The following is a 20281-nucleotide window of genomic DNA, read 5'->3' as shown; positions in this document are numbered from 1 at the left end:
CAATTTATTAGCATAAGACAGTAAAGGATTTTTGGGCTTTTCTTATTTATGAACTTAGCTTAGCTATTTTTTAATTGAAACGATGAACCCATTTTTATGAGAAACTAAAGTATGTTTAAATGCAACTTAGTGTCGTGCGCTTTAAAGCAGTAATAGCAAGGGGTACGAGGGAAGTGCGCATAGAAAAACAAATGGCAATTATTTTGTTTCAAGTTTTACTTTTCACACTGAAAATTAAGCGTAAGTGCTCTAATAAATATAGTTTTTAATTTAACGTTAGATCAGTTATCATTATGCTTAGGCGTTTTAAGACACTGCGTGGTTAATACAGTTATGCAAAAATATACAATTATATATTGTTCATTTAGGGTAGCTCATTAACCTTGTCGGCATGCAGCGCTCATCTATAACGCTAGTGTCCGTAAATTCAAACCAATGAGTAGCGAGTGTATATACTTCCAAAGGCTAGGCCGTGGCAGCGAGTGCAACAAACAAGCCATAACTAAACGTACTTCTTTGCCGATCTTGGCTTTGGTCTATACACATATTATTACTGTAAAAAACTAAACGTAGGCTACTGCCACATCCGCTTGACCAATCCTTGGATACTCATCGCCACTACCTAATGTTCGTTATCGGACTTCCCAAAAAGCCCTTAATGGACTAATGTCTAGGTTCCAGCCAGCGCTGTCCAAGATTCGCTGATTAGTGTTAGTGACACTTGTCCGCAACGATGGGGAAACGGACCACCCGGATTTCATTCCCGTAGTCGCAGATCACCGAGTCGCAGGCCAGCATCATGATTTTGGGGCATAGTTGCTGGTTGGAGAAGTCCAACTTGACCTCACGGGCCGGCTGGCCGGTTCGCACGTCCCACACTATGAGGGATCCTATAAATGACGTATGTAAAGTAATTCAGCCGACAGAGATAGTAAAGAGATCACATACCCATTTTGCTGGTAACCAAGAGCGACGGCGTCAGCATAAGTAGGCTGGAGTATGCATTTGAAATGTTGATAGTTGTCAGTAAATTGCCCTGGAACCGTTCCCACACGCAGATCCGCTCGTCCGTCCCCAGTGAGATCACGTAGGTTGGTGCACATGCCAGGCAGCTGACGGCGCCATCGTGTGCTTGGATGTTATACATACAAGCCCCAGTGAACAGATCCCAGACGCACAGAAGGCCGTCCTGCGACCCCGATCCACCGGTGCCGGGCTGCCAGCGATCGACAAACAGGCAAGTGACGGGACCGCAGTGTCCATGCAACGTGTACTCCACATCGGATTTGTTTAGGCTATAAACCTGGATACAAAAGTGACAGTGAGCAGATGCAGATACAGTAAAAATAACAAGCGGAATTTGACGAACCTTAAGAGTGTGGTCCTGACTTCCTGTAAAGACCATGTCATTAACCACCTGCATGCAGGTAATAGGCTGTTGGTGGGCCAGCCGCACACCTTCTAGCGTTATCTTCATCTCCTCTTTAGCAGTATTCTGGCCGGAATCCTGCTGGTAGCGTTGCTGTTGCATCAGTCCTATGCTACCGGTGGATCCAGTCCGCACGTGAGCTGGAAAGAGAAAATAGAACAGTAACCTTTCAGCTTAGTTTCAGAGTTCCAAAGGCCTTACTGCGCCGATAAGCGGAGGTGAAGCCCCAGTCTATCTGTTTGCCCTTGTAGTAGGTCTCCAGGCGGTAGAAGTCGAGGCGGCCGTTAAGCCGCGCAACAATGACTCTGTCCCCGTTCAGGTGAATGTGGGTTATGCCTTGGTTGCGCTTGGCATCCTCTTGATAGGCGCACTTGAGCACTCCGGCAGGTGATTCCCAGAGCTCCACACGTCCGTTTGCGCAGCCCACGGCAATGAGATTGTCAAAGTAATCCAAGCACCAAACCGGTGAGGCGGGAAGCCTTCTCACAAGCGTTTGTCCGTCTGGGCGCTGTTGTGCGATCTGCATGTCCGAGCGTGCAATGCTTGCTAGTTTCTCTCCACTGCGGGCATCCCAAACCCGGAGCTGCCCCTTTAGACAACAGCTGATTATGTAAGCTCCGTCCGAGGCCAGGCACTCGATGCGGTGCTTGTGCCCGGCAATCTTTGTAGGCACGCCCTCCAGTATCTGTTTAGTCTGCTTATGTGGTGCCTCCGACTCGTGCCAGCTGGATCGCCACTCGGCGTAATTTCGGGTGCAGATGCATCGATAAAAGACGACCATCGTGTAACAGAGCACGAAAATGCTGATGCCACATAACAGGATGGCAAAGAATATCTCCATTGGGCTTTTCGGCACCAGCGGCATTCCGCCAGGCATCACCATCGGAGACTCCCGGCGCACGTCGTCGTCGTTGAAGTCTAAAGGATCTAGTGCGGCGGCTAGGGCTTTCCATTGGAAGTTTTGCTGCAGCTGCTCCTGTGGATTGCGCAGCAACGTGGCCAGCTCCGGCGCAATGGCATGACTCAGACGAATAGTCGGCAACAGAGTCACGTAGTGTCCAGATAGGGAGATGTTGTATTGCCTCATGATCGCGGCCCAGTGGAAATTGGAAAGGAAGTAGTTGAGATCGAAATTGGGGTAACGAAGTCGCATCAACTCCTCGGCTGTTTCATTGATCTCGTTCTCGCCTGGGTCCATTGATGTCAAAAACGCACTGTTACTGAGCGGATTCGCCGAGCTGCGCTGCTCCTCTGCCTGCCATCCTTGAAAGAAACTACTGACCGCCCCGCGGCCTGCTTGAAGGCGCCTCTGAAGTTCCAATGTGGCTGTCAGCGTTCCATTATTTTCCAAGCTGAACAGCTGTTCTAGGCAGCCCGAGTTGTACACAATAGAGCAGATCCACACGATCATCCAAATCATAAAGGCGCGTTGAAAAAATCGCGTTCGTGCCCAAAAGTTTACGATCTTTATACGCTTTGGGATGCGCTGCTCCTGCGCAGAGTGGCCGTTGACTACACTCGTTCGTTCACTGGCGGCTCCTGCATCCGCAAAGCAAAGCTTCGGGTGCGACTGTGAGCGCTGAAAAGTCCCAGGCACGTAAGGCTGCATTGCGGAGGCGGCCCCGAAAAAGCGAAAATCCTGGCGACCTGCTCCTTGGGTACAGCTCAGCATCATCTTGGGCAAGTGTTTGGCTTCCGCCGTGTACTCCGCCCGCTTGATGTTCATGGCCAGAATTGTAGAGAAGAGCAGCATCTGCAACATAAAGTCCGAGAGCAGGCCGACGATGGCGAAGACACAGAACTCTTGGATGACTGGCACGAAGGTGGCGAGGCCAATGGTCAGAATGGTGATTTCGGTGAGAAGCGTCTTTGAAATGTGCCATCCCTCTTTGCTCAAGGCCTGCGCTATACGGATTTTCACGTCGAATGTTTCGTCCATGGACACAACGCTCTTAGTTATCACTAGACTGTTCTCCAAGCCCACTAATATGACCAGGTATGGGAAGATGTCTTTCGACTGCAGGGAGATGGTCAGCCCAAAGAAGAAGCACAATCCCAGTGACATGGCCAGACTGCCTGCCGTGGTAAGAACGCTGCACAACGCCAGCAGGAAGCGGGACCGGAACACATCGATCTTGCGCACCGAAAAATATACATATGCGAAAACCAGCACGAAGGCCACGGTATAGGGCACCAGCTCCCACATTCTGTATTCGGCCGGGTAAAATATATAGGTTATCGTGGACTGCTCCTGCTCTTGCTGTTGCGACGCCGATGCGGATGCAGACGGCGGCACAGGCAGGGGAGGGTAGTGACTCAGCAGCTTCTCCTTTAAGGAATTCAGGTACTCTACGTCGTTATGTTTCAGGACCAGCGTCAGGGCGTACTGGATGATACGCGAGCGAGCTCGGAGGGGGTAGCGTTTAAATCCAGTGTCCTGCATTGGCAGTCCAAAAAGCATCTCCGCGGTGGAAACTTTTGATTTTTGTAGATTCTGCAAGAAGGATAGGTTAATGAATGCATTTACGCTTTACATGCATTAATATATATACAATAGTTTATGGCAACCTGTCAAAAATAGCTTGTCTGCATGACTATTTGCGCTGCAAATGTGTTTGTCTATTTCTGATTATTTATATTTTTGAATTATTATCCACCCCTTAGCGTTATCTTTCAAGAAGTATTCCTTCGATTCAGCAAATACCAATTTCCTTGAACTTCCCAATTATCATGAGCACGAAATCACTCTTTGGTATCATTTTTCCGTTGAGTAAATGGAGGGTGGAGGTAGTTTGAGGGTCTAGTGATCAGGGAGATCGCGTTCGGGCTAGATAACGAGTTGAGTTATTTTATGACGAAAAGTTAAACCTAATCTTAATGTGCGTGAATCACGCTCTTGGACGGAGTGTTACAGTATGTGTCTGGATCAACTGTCTTTTAAATATTTGTGCAGTATGATCTAATATTCATTGCCTCAACTAGCAATATGCAGCCGCATCTACAACCCAAGTGCGAGCTGTTACGCAGCCTATTCATTAACTTAAAACAAATCTGGCTAGACAGCTCGGCCGCACACACTAACTGCATACATACAAAGAACCAAAGGTCTGGCTGGTAGTCTGGACTTGGGGAGTCCGCATAACAAAAAGCACTCAGCTTAATTGGCGATCGTGAGTGTTTGGCAGGCTGTGGGCAAACGCCACACAGCAAACAGTTTTCGAGGATTATGCTCGGGGGTCTTAGATCAATCAAATGCCGACGCGGGCAAATTGAACCATGAAATTAACTTACATGGTACTGGAACACAGTGTTCAGAATATTCGTGTCCCGCGTGAAGTTCTGTGCATTCTGCGTCCACAGATTGGCAGGCGAGAGCAACAGGCAGCCGTATTCCGGAAATATCTGATCCAGTTGTCCATGAGCCCCGCGTTTTACGTTCTCCACATGCAGGCAGTTGTGTTCCAGAGTGCGTTGGCTGCGTGGGTGGGAAGTACGTCAATTAGTGGCTGCTCGCGGCGGGAACCGGGTGCACCCCTATACTCACTTTTCGCTACTTTGGTGATTGCGCACGATTTCGAGCAATTTGAATACTTCATAGAGTGGCGCTCGAAACGCATCCATGAGCTGCATCCCTTCCGTCCAAGGCAACACGCTGGCCCGCAACGTTATCTGTTGCACATAGAAGAAGGCGGGACTGGTCTGCGCCCATGGCAGAAGCGGAGGCAGGCCGCGGTCGGAGCCAGTACCATTGATGGGTGGCGCGGCCCCGGGAGGGTCGCCTGCTTTGGCTGGGGGTGTTGTTGGGGTCACACTGGAGGCACTCGAGTTGTAAGTCGTCAGGGTCTCCGGCTCGTATGGTAGCACTATTTTAGTTGGTATTGTCCCGGGCAGCGGTATGTTTATCAGTGGATAACTGCGGGGGAGAATAGGAGAGGGAGGGCGTTATAAGGTGCTGGGCTAATTTTTCTGATTTTCTATTTTGGGACTGGCGCGTGTTTTCTCGTCACCTAACGCGTGGCGATCGCTCAGCTGCCTGCCCAATTGCTCACAATTTTTTTTTATTTCGATCCATATTGTTTTGAATCCACAATCTATCTGCAGCCCGCTTTCATTATTCAAGGTCATCGGGCCATCGGGCAGTTGCCAGCACACCAGCCCCAGCCAGCGGCCGATAAGCGTGCTGATAGAACCACCCAGCTCCTACCTAAAACATGGAGCTTCTGATACGGCACCCAACGGTTCTGCAGATCGCGCTTATAGGCCCGCCGGTTGACAACGCAGATTGCCTGAGTAACCGGTGACCTATCTCAACTGCTATGTATTTTTATACGTGTACCCTGAACACTCGCAGGTGGCGGGAGGCGTGTGCCGTTCATGTATTTGAAGTGTATTTTCTGCTTGGGATCGATGTATGTGACTATCAGATACCATATCCCCAAGAGACTAAAAAGGCAAAGGTCATTTGGGGCAAAGGTTAAGTACCACAAATGAAGGATGACACATCAGCCAAGCGGCAAATACAAAATGATTTATTTTAATCAACAAACCTTCCTGATTATTGCCGATGTTATCGTGAAACTGATTCACTCGCTATAAAATTCTTATAATTATGAATTTGAAGTTTACATATTGTGATTCGATTAGGATCCCCCAAAACCAACAACTGTTTAAACGAACATAACATTGACAGCGTAGTATTTAATCAGTTCTTATTAAATCTATGCATGGAATATTCCTGTCTGAGTAATATGTCTAGTCCCTAGACTGTAACTAATGTTTGATGGAGAACCTGGAACACCATTCTGTGAAATCGGTCGGAATCTGCACCTAATATTGAAGTTTGGCTTCCAAGTTTGGCCAGTAGATTTACTCTTGATGTGAGTGATCAAAAGTTGAAGGAATCCTAATGAAAGTGTATGAAAGCTCCTAAACTTCCACAAGTTTTTGTTTCTTTTTCGAATTTGATCAGATTGCAATCAGGGAATATGGAATAGTTTTTGAAGTCCACAGTAGGAATCATATCCTGGCACTTCCATATTCTGGCTATTGTTTGTTGCAACCCTTCTGATTGGATCTGCTTAAGAGCAACAGCCCTACCCCTAAGTGCACCCCATTATTATATAATGCGGCTGACGATCGTAGACCGGCCCACCGGGTTCGCAGACTTGACACTGACCACGAGAGCAAAATCGCCATGAAGGCAATACTGGTTGCGCACGTCGGGTAGCTGGACAGGAAGAGGCCGTGCTTGTAGTAGAAGTGCGAGACTGAGGCGGGCAGGCCGGCGGGCGCGGAGGATGCTGCAGCTGAAGCCACCGACGAGGGGCCGGGAGGGGCATGCTTGGCTGCCAGCCCGCTGCCGTTGGATGCCGCTGTTGCTGAGGTCCGCGGAGACGTCGACGCTGCTGCTGCGGCCGCCCTTGCAGATCCATCTGTTGCCGCAGCCATGATTGTTGTTGGCCAGAAGTTACACAAAAATAAACACAAACACGAGCGCAGAGTCGCGCATACACGCACTCGGCTAGAGATGAGACTCTGGCCACGAACTTTGTTCTGACGAAGCTATGTAGTTACTTTCAGCTGTTGCTGTTGGTGTTGCTGTCGCGGGGATTCGGATTCGTATTCGGATTCTCACACTGCGTTGCTATGAGTTACGCAATTTGCCGTATGCAACGCATTATTTGCGTGAACAATGCGGAAGGGATATTATTTCGAAGTGGCGATATTAACAGCGTTGCTTTGGTGGCTCCTGCGGCGGGCGGTTGGGTGGTTCCTTGCTCGTGGGCACCACTGTATTGATACATTTTACTTGGTATCTCTCCATCAATTCCCGGCGTTTTGCATTCTATTCCTATTGATTTTTTTTTTCTTGCGCCTCATTCGCACCTTTTGGCCCCCTGTTGTCTGCGACCTGTGGTTGTTGTTGTTGCAATTAATTGACGTTTTCGCGCATCTTCAACGTTCGCAAACCCACACACTCGCGGTCCGGACTCACACCAGCGCAGGGTTCATTCTTGCTAGAATTGGCGACAACTTCGCAGCCACGGCGCTCCTTCAATTGAATTTGTATTCAGCACAGTCGCGCCTATTGTTATCAAATTAGATTAATATTAAAATGAGGGCCAAAGAACTGCCCTTTTCATTTGATTGAGCACTTTTCCAGCTGCAGGTTTGGTATTTTTCTGCAACGCACATGGAAACCACTTGGTGGCTTTATTTGATTTATCTCGTTTGTTTTTCCGAAACCACTATTGTGAACTCTGTGCGGAGGAGGATCCTGCGATTAAATTTATGATTTGGTAATTATAAATCACGTTTTTCGCCAAAATCAACGAATTCAATGCGCGGCGCGGCGTCACTCACGTTGAGTCAACTTGTCGGAGCTGGAACTAGATCGCGTCACCAAAACATTAAACAGCTGACATTTATCGCAATTCGGAGATGCGCCTCTAAAGTTATCGGCAGAGCTGACGTTCTAGCCATAAAATGCTTGTTAATATTATTCAGAAATTTATTTAGCAAAAATGTTATACCAATAACCAAATGGCATAATATTTTTTATTATAATTTACAAAGTACTACCGGAACTGCTATCAATATGCTATCACATTATGATTATTCATTGAACAAGAAATTTAAAAGAAATTTAAACATTTATTTTAAAGACGAAACATTTCATAACTCTCGATATTAACGATTTATTTGAATGAAAATAAACAATCATTATTTGCAGTCCCTGATGTTTTCTTATTTGTGTATAAAAAAAAAATTCCGAATATCTCGAATAACTTTTGAAGGAGATAAAATCAAAATGTTTTCGCTTTCAGCCAATTTTTTTGCCAAACCAAATGACTTTTTTCCAATATGTTAATACAAATTATCCAACTTAAAGAATATCTCTCCCTAGAAAATGTTTAATTCTACGGCTATATATAGTGCCTTCCCAGGCTCGCAAATGCATGCGGTTCGTTAACTCGTGGACTATCTTATTAAGTATTCACGATCTAAAAAAATTTTATTTTTTTTTACTATTTTGATTATTTTTGCTACTGAGAAACATTGGTTGCATTGAAACTGCGGAGTTTTGATTGATAGTTGTAGGAAGCTTTATGATATCTGCCACAGTTTCTTATGAAATTTTTTAGTATAGATAGGGTGACCAATAAAAGAAAATAAGAAAAACAGATATACATAGGTACCGACGGACATTTTTATATCGACTAACGAGGTAATCCTGATCATGAATCATACAAATATGTAGTACTTTATAAGGTCAGAGATATCTTCTTCACACTTTTGACCAAAAGCAATGGTATCCTCTACAATGGTATAAAAAAATGAATTTTAAATAAAGTCAGGCACGTTTTAGAAAAACCAAATTGTTAAATGATTCTGATATAAGTAACTCTTAGAATAACTAAAACCTTAATTTCATGGATTAGTTCATCTTGTTAGACTTTCATTATAGGCTGGTTCATATCCCAAGCTTAAAAACAATATCCTAAAGGAGCTTCCAATATTCCTTTAACAATATCCTAAGATTCATAAACTTAAAATATTGTGAAGTAAACACAAGCAATCAATACGTTTTACAAATAACAAAAACAATCAAAATAATATATTTTGCGAAACAATTTGTCTCAAAAAATAATCATTGGTAAAATTTAGGAAATAAAATTAAAATAAGTAAAAACAACTTAACACTGGTTTGAATTAGGAAATTTATTTCGTTTGCTTTATGGAGCTTACATTAAGAAATGTACACAATTTTTGTTCACCTATGTATGTGAGTTTACTTTTGATTTACCATTAAAGAAATGGGTTTCTATTGAACAATTATGTAATTTTAAGAACGGTTTCATTGTTTTTTAGAAGTATAACCTCACTGAGCATAAATATTAGCCTTAATTGTTATTATCTACACGTCTTTTTTCCACTATTTATTGTTCAGTTCTCGCGTGAATCCAAAATATTTCATTACATCGAGCTAGGAGGCTGGTTGCGAATCGTGGACCGAAAAGGCTATTCGCAGTTCGTGAATTGACAGACATAATAGACGCAGTGGGCCCTCTTTCAAGCCATGTACTAGTCGATCTTGGTCGTGGGCATGGTGTACTCCGCTCCAATGGCCAATTCTGCCACGTCGGGGGAGAGTGCCACTCCCGTCGTCGCCGTTGCCTGGGCATTGTACCTGTGCCGTAACAGAGCCTCTGTTGCTTCCTCCTGCGAGGGGTATTCCGCTGCTGTCAACTGGTGATACTGGTGCACGGCTCCAAGCGCAGGATCTGTTAAAGCTCCTGATCGTGGAACCGTTTCACCGGCACACAAGTCTTTCCTGCTGGGACGCCCGAATAGCAAAACGGTGCCCTTGCTAAGCAACGGACAGAGCAGTGTTTGGTGGCAACAAGCAAACAACCTGTAGTTGGCACCTTGGAATGGATCCGACATCGCTGCGCAAAGCATATGGTCCAGATTGATACCGGTAAACTAGAAATAATTCGGTCATATAGGGTACAGCAAAAGAGGAAAAGCCTAGTCATGGACCTACTATGGAGAGCGGGGAGAGCAGGACGAAATGATAGAACAGCATGAAGGCTGTGCCTATGTGGGACCAGTTAAAGTCGCCAAGATCCTCGACGGTATAAGCTCCTGGAAATAAAAACATGGGTGAGAGGTAAGCCACGTCAAGTAGAGAAATAGTTACCGCTCCGGATTATGTAAATCGGAATGATGTACAGCAGGGCGTGCTGAATCCAATAAGTGGACTGCTCGAAAGGATACGTACGTCCCTCTACCTCAGGGAAGAGGAACGCCAGGAAGGGCCCATTCAAGTTACTCATTTGTATCCGGAACAGCGCTGTCGTTGTCTTCGTGGGCTTTGCCGCCAGGAGATAGATCTGTAAGTTATTAATAGTTAAAAATGTTGATTTTTATTTTAAGGATCACTTACCTGCAGACATGTCTGCACGTGGCAGGGATTAAGAGCGAATATCATCGAGCGGCCGGCCAGCTTAAAGCCCATCTCAATGCCGAAGATCATGGATAGGGCGATGAGGAGGAACAGTCTCGTTGGACTGTGGGGCTTCTGGGTCTCGTGAAGAGGCGGAAGCTTTATTGGCGCTAGCCGCAACCAGGAGCGGTGCATGATGAAAATGAACAAGGCGGATAACAGCACCGTTTCCACCCAGCGCCTCCGGTCCGTCATGTAATTGATGCACTCGGGCCCCGTCGTACGAGGGATCTCATCTGTGATGCCCCCCACTGCCCAGTCCCAGTTCATGATTGCCTCTTGACCTTTCCGAGTGCTTAGGTCCTTCAAAATTACTGCCTTCAGCTCTTAAATATTTATCGGCAAATTGATTATTGATCCGGGTCAACCCCTGTACCGAAGATAATGTTAAAAATTAACCTTTGGGTGGCTTTGTGACATCATGGATCGGGCAATTGAAGTTATTTGATTTCAATTATCCGGCTTTGGGCTATGAAATTGTCACATTTTAGACATATGAACAGTAACTAAATAATATATTTTGGCATGTGTTAACTGAGAACTATGTTCTCTGTGTAGTTTGGTATAGTTTTTTAAACCTGCTGTGGCACTATTTTCCTATCGATTGGTTATGCCGGTTAATGCAAGTAGTGGTGCACCGAAACCTTCGCAACAGACAGCCCGCACCCTCAAGCCCTCTATTACCGGCTGGCCCGCTGCCAAGGCTGCGTGTTTGTTGTTTTTCCCAGGCTACAATGATTATTTTTTAAAAATAACCAAATTTATGCCACCATAATACAATTTATGCCGTAATTTAAACACTTTAATTTATTTAAAAGGGGGATTATTAAATTGAATTGAATTTAAATAATACGTTTATTGGTAATGGCGGATTCTTTATTTGGAATATAGCTCCAGAAGGTTAGTCCTTTCAGGTGTTCGTAATAGCTGGCAAATGGAGAATAAAGTGGTTGGTCGTATTTTTAGTTAGCGATATTTGAAGCACACTTTTCAGAGCTTCTCCACTAAGGCTTTGACAAATGTCGGATCAGGCCACAAACATCGCACCACGTAGACGCACTGCTACGAAAAACAACACACGGGGGTGCTGAGGGCAACACTGTGCGGTTCATTGTCAAGAGCACGGGGACTTCACAAGCCAATGAGGGAGAGCGGAGCCACGAAAGAGAACCCGACAGTCCAAAGCTTTAAGCGGAAGGACACGCAGACAGAAACAAATGGCTCAATAAAGAACCCATACTGCCCCATGTTTTAGACTGGCAAATGTTTTTCAATATTTTTCCTTTTGTTAGCCCCACAGGCCGCCCCTTCCACATTGACGTTCGATTTTTTCAACCCAGCCTGCTGTTACCTATTGGGGCCTACTGGGCACTGCCACGTGGTCCGGCGTAAAGCTCGCCTGCGTCTGGTAACTTGCGAATTAAAGTTTCCAATGTCACAATTCACAATCAGCAACCCACTTTTGAAGCTGCCGAGCGGAGTTACTGCTATCACTCCTTTTTTAGCGGATTCACGCACAACCTCAATCGCATTGCGCCTGCATATCTGCTCTGGACATTAAAATTGCAGGACCCAAGCGATGCCTGACGCGGGAAAACCAAAACAACCGCGGACTGTGTTGTTTCACTGCCGAATGATTCGTTTCTCAATTTCTCTCCTAACCCTTGCCTGTGGACTGCCGAGTACGCGGCCCCACAGTGTCCTTGGTTAAGCTTTTATTCTCTTTGCGAAGAACTTTGAGAAGCTTTCCTCTCTTGCACCGGGTGGCGGGTGGATTGGCCGCCAAAATTGCATACGCCGGCTGTTACGTGGGGTGCAACACATGATATTCGTTTATGCAAATGCGGATGCACTCAGAATGCCAGCCAAGAGGTCGCAAATTGGATTGTGTGCACAAATTAAGGTAAGGTTAACCGGTGAAAAGCGGTGAAAAAAGTTTCCGTGGTATGCCACATTGATTCTTCAAAAATACACCGTTATGTTTTCTGACTCAGATCATGTCTCAAGCAAGATGTCCTTGGAGAACAACAATAGAATATATTTTGATTTATTCCCTTTCCGGAACCAAACCATGTTCTTACCGTTACCGAAGCCGACAACCGAACACACGTAACTGTAATTAACCTTAAATGGCGAAGCTAAATAACAGTAGTAAAAGCTACGAAGAAAAGTAAAACGAGGAGGAATAATAAAAACAGCCAACTAAAACAACGTGGCCATTCCGATTAGCTTTCGGGCGAACTGGAAATGTCCATTTTTGTACATAATATTCACGTGAGAGTTTAATTTGTGACTAATGATTAGCCTAATGCAGGAAACCCCTAATTGTATAAACAGTTGGCTACTGCACTTGAGATCTTACATGCATACATAGTGTACAATATGTGCGAAATTATTATTTTTTTTTTCAATTAGGAGAAAACATTTCAAAATAAGAGTTACGACTATAATATAAAAAAATATAAAATTATTCTTTAGTGGCAACATAAAATCGAAAGTCAATTATATTCAGTATTCATTCATTCTCTTAATATTTTTTAATTTTTTCTCGTTTTATTTAATTATTTAAAAATTCTGGAGACCATTTATAACTTTAAAAAAAAATTTATATATAACACATATGAAATTGTTTTTTAAATAGTTATAATGAAATTAATGAAACAAACATTAATAGATATTAAAGAAAAGATAATTTTAAAGCTTTCTTCTCTCTATGAATACTCTCTTCTATTTAGCTTTCTTCTTGAGCCCCTATGGCAACGCCGTCAGTTTGTGTCAGGTTGGCAGCCTGTCTCAGTCGATAGTATTTTTAACTGGGCTTTGGTCACACAAATTCTCTAAAAAAAATAAAAGATTTGTCACTTGGGGTTTGTGGTGCAGAGGTAGATTATGCACAGTTGTTTACATTTTGGACTTATGCTTATGTGAATAGTGAGCATACTTGGTCGCAGATTAAGTTAAATTTGCACTTCGTGGCATCTGGAAGTAGCAAACAAAAGAGTTTGTGACTCTGCTACTTGTTTTTGTATTTGTGTGGGCGACGCGAGAACTACGAAAACATCAATCAACGCAATGGTGGGGATTATTGATGAAGCACAACTGTTTTATCCACTCGGGACCCGAATCAAAATAGCCAATAACTATGGTACTGTTCGCTATGTAGGAGAGGTAAGAAGTAAAAAAAATATTTTTTATTACAAAAACCATGGAGAAAAATGCTTTGTGTGCCATCTAGGTGAGCGGACACACGGGCACTTGGCTGGGCATCGAGTGGGATGACGGCCTGCGTGGTAAGCACAACGGCATTGTAGATGGAAAACGCTACTTTTGGACACAGATGCCCATGGCGGGAAGCTTTATTCGTCCAGGAAAACTGGGACCTTGCGCTACACTTGAGGACGCTGCTCGAGAGCGGTACCTGAACTATGATTCCAGCAATGTGGACGCTTCGCTTATCCGGGAAGCTCAGGCTAATTTGCAGGCGTCCCTCTTTGAAGTCGTTGGCATGGACAAAATTGCTCGAAAACAAAGCAGGTTTGAGCAGTTGTCGGAGGTGAGTGTGGACGAGACGCCAGTGAACGCTGCAGGGTATTTGAAGGGATTCACGCAGCTGACCACGCTAAACGTCAGCCACACTCTCATTTGGAACTGGGATATAGTGGCAAGCATAGCGCGTCAGCTGCCGTCTTTAAGTAACCTGAATCTAAGGTAAGGATACCAAATCCTAGAGAAACCCAATTAAATGTTTTTAATTTTTTTAGCTGCAATCAGCTGGTACTACCATCGACCTCACAAATCGCAGAGCTGGAGCCTTCTTTTAAGCACCTTAAACGCATAAACCTACGCAGGTGCGGCTTTTCCGACTGGAAGGACGTCATGCAGACGGCTCTTCTTTGGCCGGATATTATTTCGTTGGGCCTACAGGAAAACTCCTTCAGTCAACTGGCTGTGGTTGATCGCCAGAAAATCTTTCGGCAACTTCAAGAACTTGACCTACACCGCACGAACATCATGGACTTTGACCAAGTTGTGAAGTTAGGCAATATCGACACTCTGCGATCCCTGAATCTCATGGAAAACGGCATTGAAGAAATAAAGTTACCGGACTGCGATCCTCTAGCTAAACTCAATATCTTTATGTCGTTAGAGCAGCTCAACTTGTCGCATAATCCCATTTGGAATGAGGTAAGAAACGCTCGGCCTTTGAAGTGCTTTAGCTACATTTTTGAATCGCTTTCAGGCTGATGCATTTAATGAGCTGGATAAACTTCCACAACTGAGACGTTTAAGCAAGACGCCGCATTTAAAGTCAAATTTCGATGAGATGGTTTCGAAGGCTGTTGCCAGTATATCGGGCCTTCAGTTTATAAATAAGGCAGAAGTGACAGCAGAGGAACGTCGTGGCGCAGAGTATGATATTTGGAAAAAATATGCTGTTGATTGGATGCAGGCGAACCTTCAGGGAATGGAGGCGTTGCGGGACTTCTGCCGGAAGCATCGAACATATTCGTTGCTTGTTAAGAGTAAGTTAAGCCATTAGCAAGAAATATGATTCATCTAATAAAAAAAAATATATTTTTCTCAGAGTATGGCTCTCCGGCAGACTTTGCGCCAATAGCTCCAGCCAAGCAATCGAATTTGATAAAGGTCTATATAAATCATCAACTAACGGGAGAGACTTGGGAGAAAAAAGTACCGCGTATGATAACCGTTCAGACGCTACAGGGATTGGTTATGAAGCGTTTTCGGCTTAGCGGTAACGTTCCACAGTTATCTTATGTTGATGCCAAGCATCCAGATCTGGTAGTTCCGCTGGACAATAATGCCAAAACCCTTGACTTCTACTCTGTCCAAGAGCATGACACAGTTTTGGTCCAGTAAAAAACAGCTCTTTCTTTCCCTGTTTGGTATTCCGTGGTATTTTAGTTTAAGGCAATGTAAAATTAAAAATTTCCTGTTAAATTCTAAATCTTTCCTGTCTCTCATCCAAGGTTAAATTATTAATGTTTTCCTATAATGATAACTGATAATTTCAAATTTTTTTAAATAATTATACACAATATATTTTGTTTTGCTTAAATAATGGATTTCAGTGGAGAATTAAGTTCGACTTTGTTGGGTTTTATGTACAAAATGGGTTTCAAAACCAAAAAGAAGGGACGGCTATAGTATATTTTCCAGTTACTAATACTAAATTTTCAACCGTACTTTCCGTTACCTTTAGAAGGATAGATTCTCAAAATAAAAATTGTTTCAACCTTTTTTTATGATTTCTATGAAGTTCACTAAATCGTTCGATTTTTCTTGTTTTTTTTTTTTGTTATAAATTTGGCATAGGAATAGTGCAATAAACTGTTGCATTTACATTTTTTTTTATTGGTTATATTTATGCCAAAGGTTTTAGAAGATTTCAAGCTTCTCTCAACTAATCTTAACCCTCTAGTGCCCAAATTTTTTTTTTCCAGGAGAAAAATTATTTTTGGATTCAGTATGTATCAAAATTAAATGTTTGTTTTAAAAAAAAAAACATTTATTTTTGCTCGGATCGAGTTTTATATGACTATATCCTTGGACCGCCTAGAGGCGGCTTTGGGATGATAGGCCAACAAAAAATGAGGTAATCAATTCTTTTGTTGCACTCATTTGTTCGTCCACAGATAAACAGCGGAACTAATTGATACTTGTTATTGAAATGAGTCGCGAGCGGTCGTATTTTGTATAAAGGATCGTGGTCGGCAGAATCCTCGGAGGGCAACTTACTGTTGTCATTAAATACTTTATAGGGTCGGAGATGTCTCCTTTACTGCGTTGCACACTTTTGACCAAAATTATAATACCCTCTGCAAGGGTATAAAAATTGAAAACACTTGAATGGCGTATCCAGATTTTGAAGTTCTCCAAGGTCAGGCTCATTAGAGGATATTGCAGATATATCCATGAATAGGTTCATTTGGTACCTCAACATCTTTTTGAAAAGCGGTGCTTTTGGATCCATAGTCCAAACAGATCCACATTCAGCTATTGTGCTTTCTTTAACATGAGCAGTATTATGATCAGCAGGCGCTTTAGGTTTGCGTTTCTATGCTTGAGGTGAATTGGACGCAATCGAACTTGAGGGTGACAACCATTTTTCAAAAGGAGTAGGACTTCCGCTTGAAGTTACACAAATTTCTCACAAAGTATTGAAAAGGATAAAATAACGGTTTTTTTTTTAAATTACCCGTCTAGAGGCGGTCTTGGGCACTAGAGGGTTAAATGTATGGAATCTTGTATATTTCCGGAAAGGCAGTCAAACCCATTGGGCTGATAATCATATCCATCGAATTATAATTCATGCCACAGATTTTATAAGGATCTTTTAAAGTGTCTTTTACATTTTAAGCATATAGGAAAATTAGATAAATTAATATACTTTGGAAAAACTTAGACAATAAATAGTCTGTAATTTAAAAATTGTTGGAATATACCAGATACGCTTTTTTCTGGTGTCTGGTAACACTAATAAAATTATATTTCGCAAGATGCGGTGTAATTTGATTTCAACGGCTTTAAACGTTCTAAATAGCACAAAAAATGGCAAGCTATTTCTTATTACCGCACGACGTTTTTCCGGCGCCTCTGAAATATCTTCTACAGTAGAACAGTCGGTACGCCAATTTCCAGCTGACCCAAGTGGCAGAAGCAAAACCGAGCGGTCCCTCCACATCGCAGTGATCGGAGTTCCAAACGTTGGCAAGAGCACTTTTATTAACCATATAGTAAATCATAAGGTGTGCCCCACTTCCACTAAAGTACACACAACTCGTCAATCAAATACTGCGATCTGCACTCAAGGCCAGACGCAGCTTGTCTTTTATGACACGCCCGGCTTGGTGACCCAGCGGGAAATCCGAAAACACCACCTGGAGCAGAGCTTTAAGAGTGCCTATCGGCACGCAATCCAGAACGCCGATGTCATTGCGGTAATTCACGACGCTTCTAATGGATGGACGAGAAATGAGCTGCATCCTACAGTGCTTGATACGTTAAAGTCCTACGCCAACTTGCCAAGCTTTCTTGTCTTAAACAAAATAGATGCCTTAAAGTCTAAGCGGGTGCTGCTGGATTTGATTAAGACGTTAACCAATAATACCCTGACAGGAAAACGGTCTGGTAAGGATGCAGATCGGAATCTACCACCAACCGTAGCCGAAGAAACACGCCTAAACAAGAGAGACACCACCTGGAGCCATTTTAGCGACGTTTTTCTTGTTTCCGCCATCACAGGCAGTGGCTTGAACGAACTGCAAGATTACCTGGTGGGGCAGGCTCGGCCAAGGAAGTGGAAGTTCCCTTCTGACGTCTACACAGATTCAAACCCCGAGGCGCTTATTGTGGAGAGTGTGCGAGCTCGGCTTTTGGACTACCTGCCGCAAGAAATTCCCTATAACCTAAAGTGCGAGCTTGAGTACTATAACGTGGAGAAAAGTATGTTTTTTCTTTAATGGTGTATTCCAAGTTGGGATCTAAGTGATTTTTTGTTGCAGATGTCATATACACCTCAGTTCAGGTGGAATGTCCGACGGCCCGCATTGAGCGTCTGATTTGTGGCGAGTCTAACGGAAAGTTGCGTCAAATCACAGAGCGTGTTACCTCAGATTTGGTAGAAATGTTCGGCCAGGCTGTGTCACTTACCATTTCAACTTTTTCTAAGGGAAAGAAGTCTGCGTCTATAAATCAAAAGTAATTGCAGTTTGTTAATTAATTATTGTTTTAATTGTTTTAAAATATAATATATGAATTCACAAAAGTTTCAAGTCTGCTACCAGCTTGTCCAATTCTTCATTTGAAGCCGGTCCCAGTCCCAGAACTGTCGCCGTTCCAGATTCCAATTGCGTGCGCCCGGCGTCTCGTACCAATGCAGACACGAGGTTAGCTTCTTGTGCCCTCCGTTCCAAACCGCTAAGTTGCTCAAAATTGTCCACCCGGAGTACAATTTTTGGCTGCCCCAAGCGGCACCAGCGCTGCAGGATTGCGTTTTGCTGTTTGGTGCCTTGGGCGGCACTTTGATAACACATGACCGCCGCATGAGCGCACTGGGCGGCTGTCTTGCCCTTGGACATTTTGAGGTCTCCGCGGACCACCAGAGCCAACTTGGTGGACTTTTCGAAGACGACGCTGTTGCTGAGAAACTTTTGCAGAATGCTATTTGACGTGGGCATACTTCTTACTCTGCTGGTCCACGTACTTCTGCATACACGTCCGGAACTCCTTTACCTTATCTTGACACGCTCGCCAATCACCTGTCTCAGCGATGCACTCTTGCACCTTGTAGTGGAGCTCAATGCAGCCGGTTTTTTTCAGCATTAACTCCACGGGGTCCTGATCTTGAGTATGGACCGTGGGTGAAGGCATTTTCTAATGGGCCGGTTAAAGTTGCATCAGATGTCAGCTGTTACGTACGTGTGTGTGTACGGATGTGTACAGTGTGCCCGCAGCTTGCCCGTTTAAATATACTATACTCTATCGATGTCATATTATTCATGACTTTCCACCGGATTTAATCTTACACAATTTTTTTTAGACATTACTGAAAGTTTTCATATACAGCACTTCTGAAATAATAAATCGCGTATGCAATGTTTCCAACAAAAGGTTTTTGTAATGTTTCTGAAAACTTTTTTTTAAAATATTTTATTTAAATGATTCTGAAAAGTTCGCGTCGTTAAGCGAACTGATGAAATAATATTTTTGATCATTTCAATATATATTTTTATGAAATATCTATTGCATAACTTAGAAAATACTATCTGAAATAACAGTAAATACAAAAATATCCCTAAATATATTTACTCAAACTAAAAACGGTCTTTATATTCCATGTTCTTAAAACTGCAGCGGAAACTATTTCTTAATTTAAAAAAAATGACGGAATTTGTAGGATTATAATTTTTAGGAAGTTAAAATTATTAAATTTGTATCGAGTAATGTTCACTATTTGAGTATTTTTTTAAGTAATCTGTAATATAATTACAGATATACGATTTATTATCTGTGTGGAATTCAAAATGGGATCTTCAAGATATACATATATATCTGGTTTCTTCTTTACATATACATATATCATAATGTTAATGTGAGAGTTCGTATAAAGGTGGCGTAGATTCCTTATTCCTATTTTCTTATTTCAATCAAAAATAATCATTTTACATTATTGGTATCTTGTTTCTGAGGATAAAATAATAATTATTAGTACAAGAGTTTCTCTAAAATAGTTACAAACAAGTTAGAATCTCGTCGAACTCTAAACTGAGTACATGTATTTATGTATGTTGCTACTGTTCTACTAAATTGCTTATTTAAATTTAAAATAATCTTAGAAAAAACGTTGCTATCATTTACTTTGCCGTTTATGCCGCCTGAGCAATTAAACATCTGAATTTTGAACATGTACTAAATTTATTCCCCACTATGAGCATGTTGCTATAGTTATAACTTTTTGAAATTATATTTGGTATTGGAATTATAATATTCTATTATTAGATCTATATTCTGGATATGGTTACAATGTACGGTCGCAAGAAGCCAGAAATCAGGTTTTTAAGCCTTAGAATTATATCTCCTTTGCTTCAATATAAATGGAACTACTGTGTTTTTCTGTTAACAGAAGTAAAATATCCCAACTGTGCATTCTACAAAATTTTATGAAAATTTTATCGCAATAACATAAATTAACTGGCTTTTGTTAACGAAACCTTTCTTACCTCGGAAAATAGAGTTTTCCCGTCAACAGAACTTGAATTTGCATAATTTGGCTGCAACAGCAACTGTCACTTGGCATTAGCATTAGTGGTGAATATTTT

At 42.8% G+C, this 20281-nt stretch overlaps 6 protein-coding genes across 10 annotated transcripts; 2 read left to right on the top strand and 4 right to left on the bottom strand.

The window, feature by feature from the left end:
• Positions 1 to 198: 198 nt before the first annotated feature.
• On the bottom strand, positions 199 to 7840 carry LOC6496660 (sterol regulatory element-binding protein cleavage-activating protein). Of its 2 annotated transcripts, none has more exons than XM_001961315.4 (7): positions 6606 to 7840; positions 4974 to 5342; positions 4721 to 4904; positions 1631 to 3923; positions 1370 to 1569; positions 949 to 1303; positions 199 to 890 (listed from the first exon to the last, which is right to left on the bottom strand). In XM_001961315.4, the coding sequence occupies exons 1-7, from the start codon at positions 6875 to 6877 to the stop codon at positions 712 to 714; spliced, it is 3852 nt and encodes a 1283-aa protein (XP_001961351.1). In that variant the 5' UTR covers positions 6878 to 7840; the 3' UTR covers positions 199 to 711. The 2 variants fall into 2 exon arrangements, with proteins under 2 accessions (XP_001961351.1, XP_014763909.1); XM_014908423.3 differs by lacking the exon at positions 6606 to 7840 and adding an exon at positions 5479 to 5960.
• Positions 7841 to 9132: 1292 nt separating this feature from the next.
• On the bottom strand, positions 9133 to 12091 carry LOC6496659 (transmembrane protein 164). 4 transcript variants are annotated; one of them, XM_014908421.3, is made up of 5 exons: positions 11791 to 12091; positions 10380 to 10809; positions 10134 to 10326; positions 9978 to 10078; positions 9133 to 9916 (listed from the first exon to the last, which is right to left on the bottom strand). In XM_014908421.3, exons 2-5 carry the CDS (start codon positions 10707 to 10709, stop codon positions 9515 to 9517), a joined length of 1026 nt encoding a protein of 341 aa, XP_014763907.1. In that variant the 5' UTR covers positions 10710 to 10809; positions 11791 to 12091; the 3' UTR covers positions 9133 to 9514. The 4 variants fall into 4 exon arrangements, with proteins under 4 accessions (XP_014763907.1, XP_014763908.1, XP_001961350.1 ...); XM_014908422.3 differs by having other exon boundaries at positions 11900 to 12091; XM_001961314.4 differs by lacking the exon at positions 11791 to 12091 and adding an exon at positions 11293 to 11751.
• Positions 12092 to 13218: 1127 nt separating this feature from the next.
• On the top strand, positions 13219 to 15526 carry LOC6493907 (tubulin-specific chaperone E). The gene is made up of 5 exons (XM_001961313.4): positions 13219 to 13607; positions 13675 to 14147; positions 14201 to 14624; positions 14680 to 14962; positions 15025 to 15526. Exons 1-5 carry the CDS (start codon positions 13512 to 13514, stop codon positions 15318 to 15320), a joined length of 1572 nt encoding a protein of 523 aa, XP_001961349.1. The 5' UTR covers positions 13219 to 13511; the 3' UTR covers positions 15321 to 15526.
• Positions 15527 to 16899: 1373 nt separating this feature from the next.
• Positions 16900 to 18235, top strand: LOC6493908 (GTPase Era, mitochondrial). The gene is made up of 2 exons (XM_001961312.4): positions 16900 to 17906; positions 17966 to 18235. The coding sequence occupies exons 1-2, from the start codon at positions 16961 to 16963 to the stop codon at positions 18163 to 18165; spliced, it is 1146 nt and encodes a 381-aa protein (XP_001961348.1). The 5' UTR covers positions 16900 to 16960; the 3' UTR covers positions 18166 to 18235.
• Positions 18172 to 18640, bottom strand: LOC6496658 (probable peptidyl-tRNA hydrolase 2). The gene has a single exon (XM_001961311.4). It carries the CDS (start codon positions 18638 to 18640, stop codon positions 18221 to 18223), a length of 420 nt encoding a protein of 139 aa, XP_001961347.1. The 3' UTR covers positions 18172 to 18220.
• Positions 18172 to 18833, bottom strand: LOC26513714 (cytochrome c oxidase assembly factor 4 homolog, mitochondrial). Its single transcript, XM_044715627.1, has one exon. It carries the CDS (start codon positions 18831 to 18833, stop codon positions 18624 to 18626), a length of 210 nt encoding a protein of 69 aa, XP_044571562.1. The 3' UTR covers positions 18172 to 18623.
• Between the last annotated feature and the right edge of the window lie 1448 nt (positions 18834 to 20281).

Source organism: Drosophila ananassae, chromosome 3L, assembly GCF_017639315.1.
Source record: "Drosophila ananassae strain 14024-0371.13 chromosome 3L, ASM1763931v2, whole genome shotgun sequence".
Taxonomy (NCBI): Eukaryota; Metazoa; Arthropoda; class Insecta; order Diptera; family Drosophilidae; genus Drosophila; species Drosophila ananassae.
The sequence above is the reverse complement of the archived record's forward strand: the minus strand, read 5'-3'. Positions and strand labels throughout refer to the sequence as shown.

Coding starts and splice junctions, on each gene's coding strand:
- LOC6496660 (XM_001961315.4), bottom strand. CDS start 6,877: ATGGCTGCGGCAACAGATGGATCTGCAAGGGCGGCCGCAGCAGCAGCG. Junction 4,905..4,973: donor AATCACCAAAGTAGCGAAAA/GTGAGTATAGGG, acceptor CCACCCACGCAG/CCAACGCACTCTGGAACACA. Junction 891..948: donor CTTGGTTACCAGCAAAATGG/GTATGTGATCTC, acceptor CGTCATTTATAG/GATCCCTCATAGTGTGGGAC.
- LOC6496659 (XM_014908421.3), bottom strand. CDS start 10,709: ATGAACTGGGACTGGGCAGTGGGGGGCATCACAGATGAGATCCCTCGT. Junction 10,327..10,379: donor ACGTGCAGACATGTCTGCAG/GTAAGTGATCCT, acceptor AATAACTTACAG/ATCTATCTCCTGGCGGCAAA. Junction 10,079..10,133: donor GATTTACATAATCCGGAGCG/GTAACTATTTCT, acceptor TTTTATTTCCAG/GAGCTTATACCGTCGAGGAT.
- LOC6493907 (XM_001961313.4), top strand. CDS start 13,512: ATGGTGGGGATTATTGATGAAGCACAACTGTTTTATCCACTCGGGACC. Junction 14,148..14,200: donor TTAAGTAACCTGAATCTAAG/GTAAGGATACCA, acceptor TAATTTTTTTAG/CTGCAATCAGCTGGTACTAC. Junction 14,625..14,679: donor ATAATCCCATTTGGAATGAG/GTAAGAAACGCT, acceptor AATCGCTTTCAG/GCTGATGCATTTAATGAGCT.
- LOC6493908 (XM_001961312.4), top strand. CDS start 16,961: ATGCGGTGTAATTTGATTTCAACGGCTTTAAACGTTCTAAATAGCACA. Junction 17,907..17,965: donor GTACTATAACGTGGAGAAAA/GTATGTTTTTTC, acceptor TTTTTGTTGCAG/ATGTCATATACACCTCAGTT.
- LOC6496658 (XM_001961311.4), bottom strand. CDS start 18,640: ATGCCCACGTCAAATAGCATTCTGCAAAAGTTTCTCAGCAACAGCGTC.
- LOC26513714 (XM_044715627.1), bottom strand. CDS start 18,833: ATGCCTTCACCCACGGTCCATACTCAAGATCAGGACCCCGTGGAGTTA.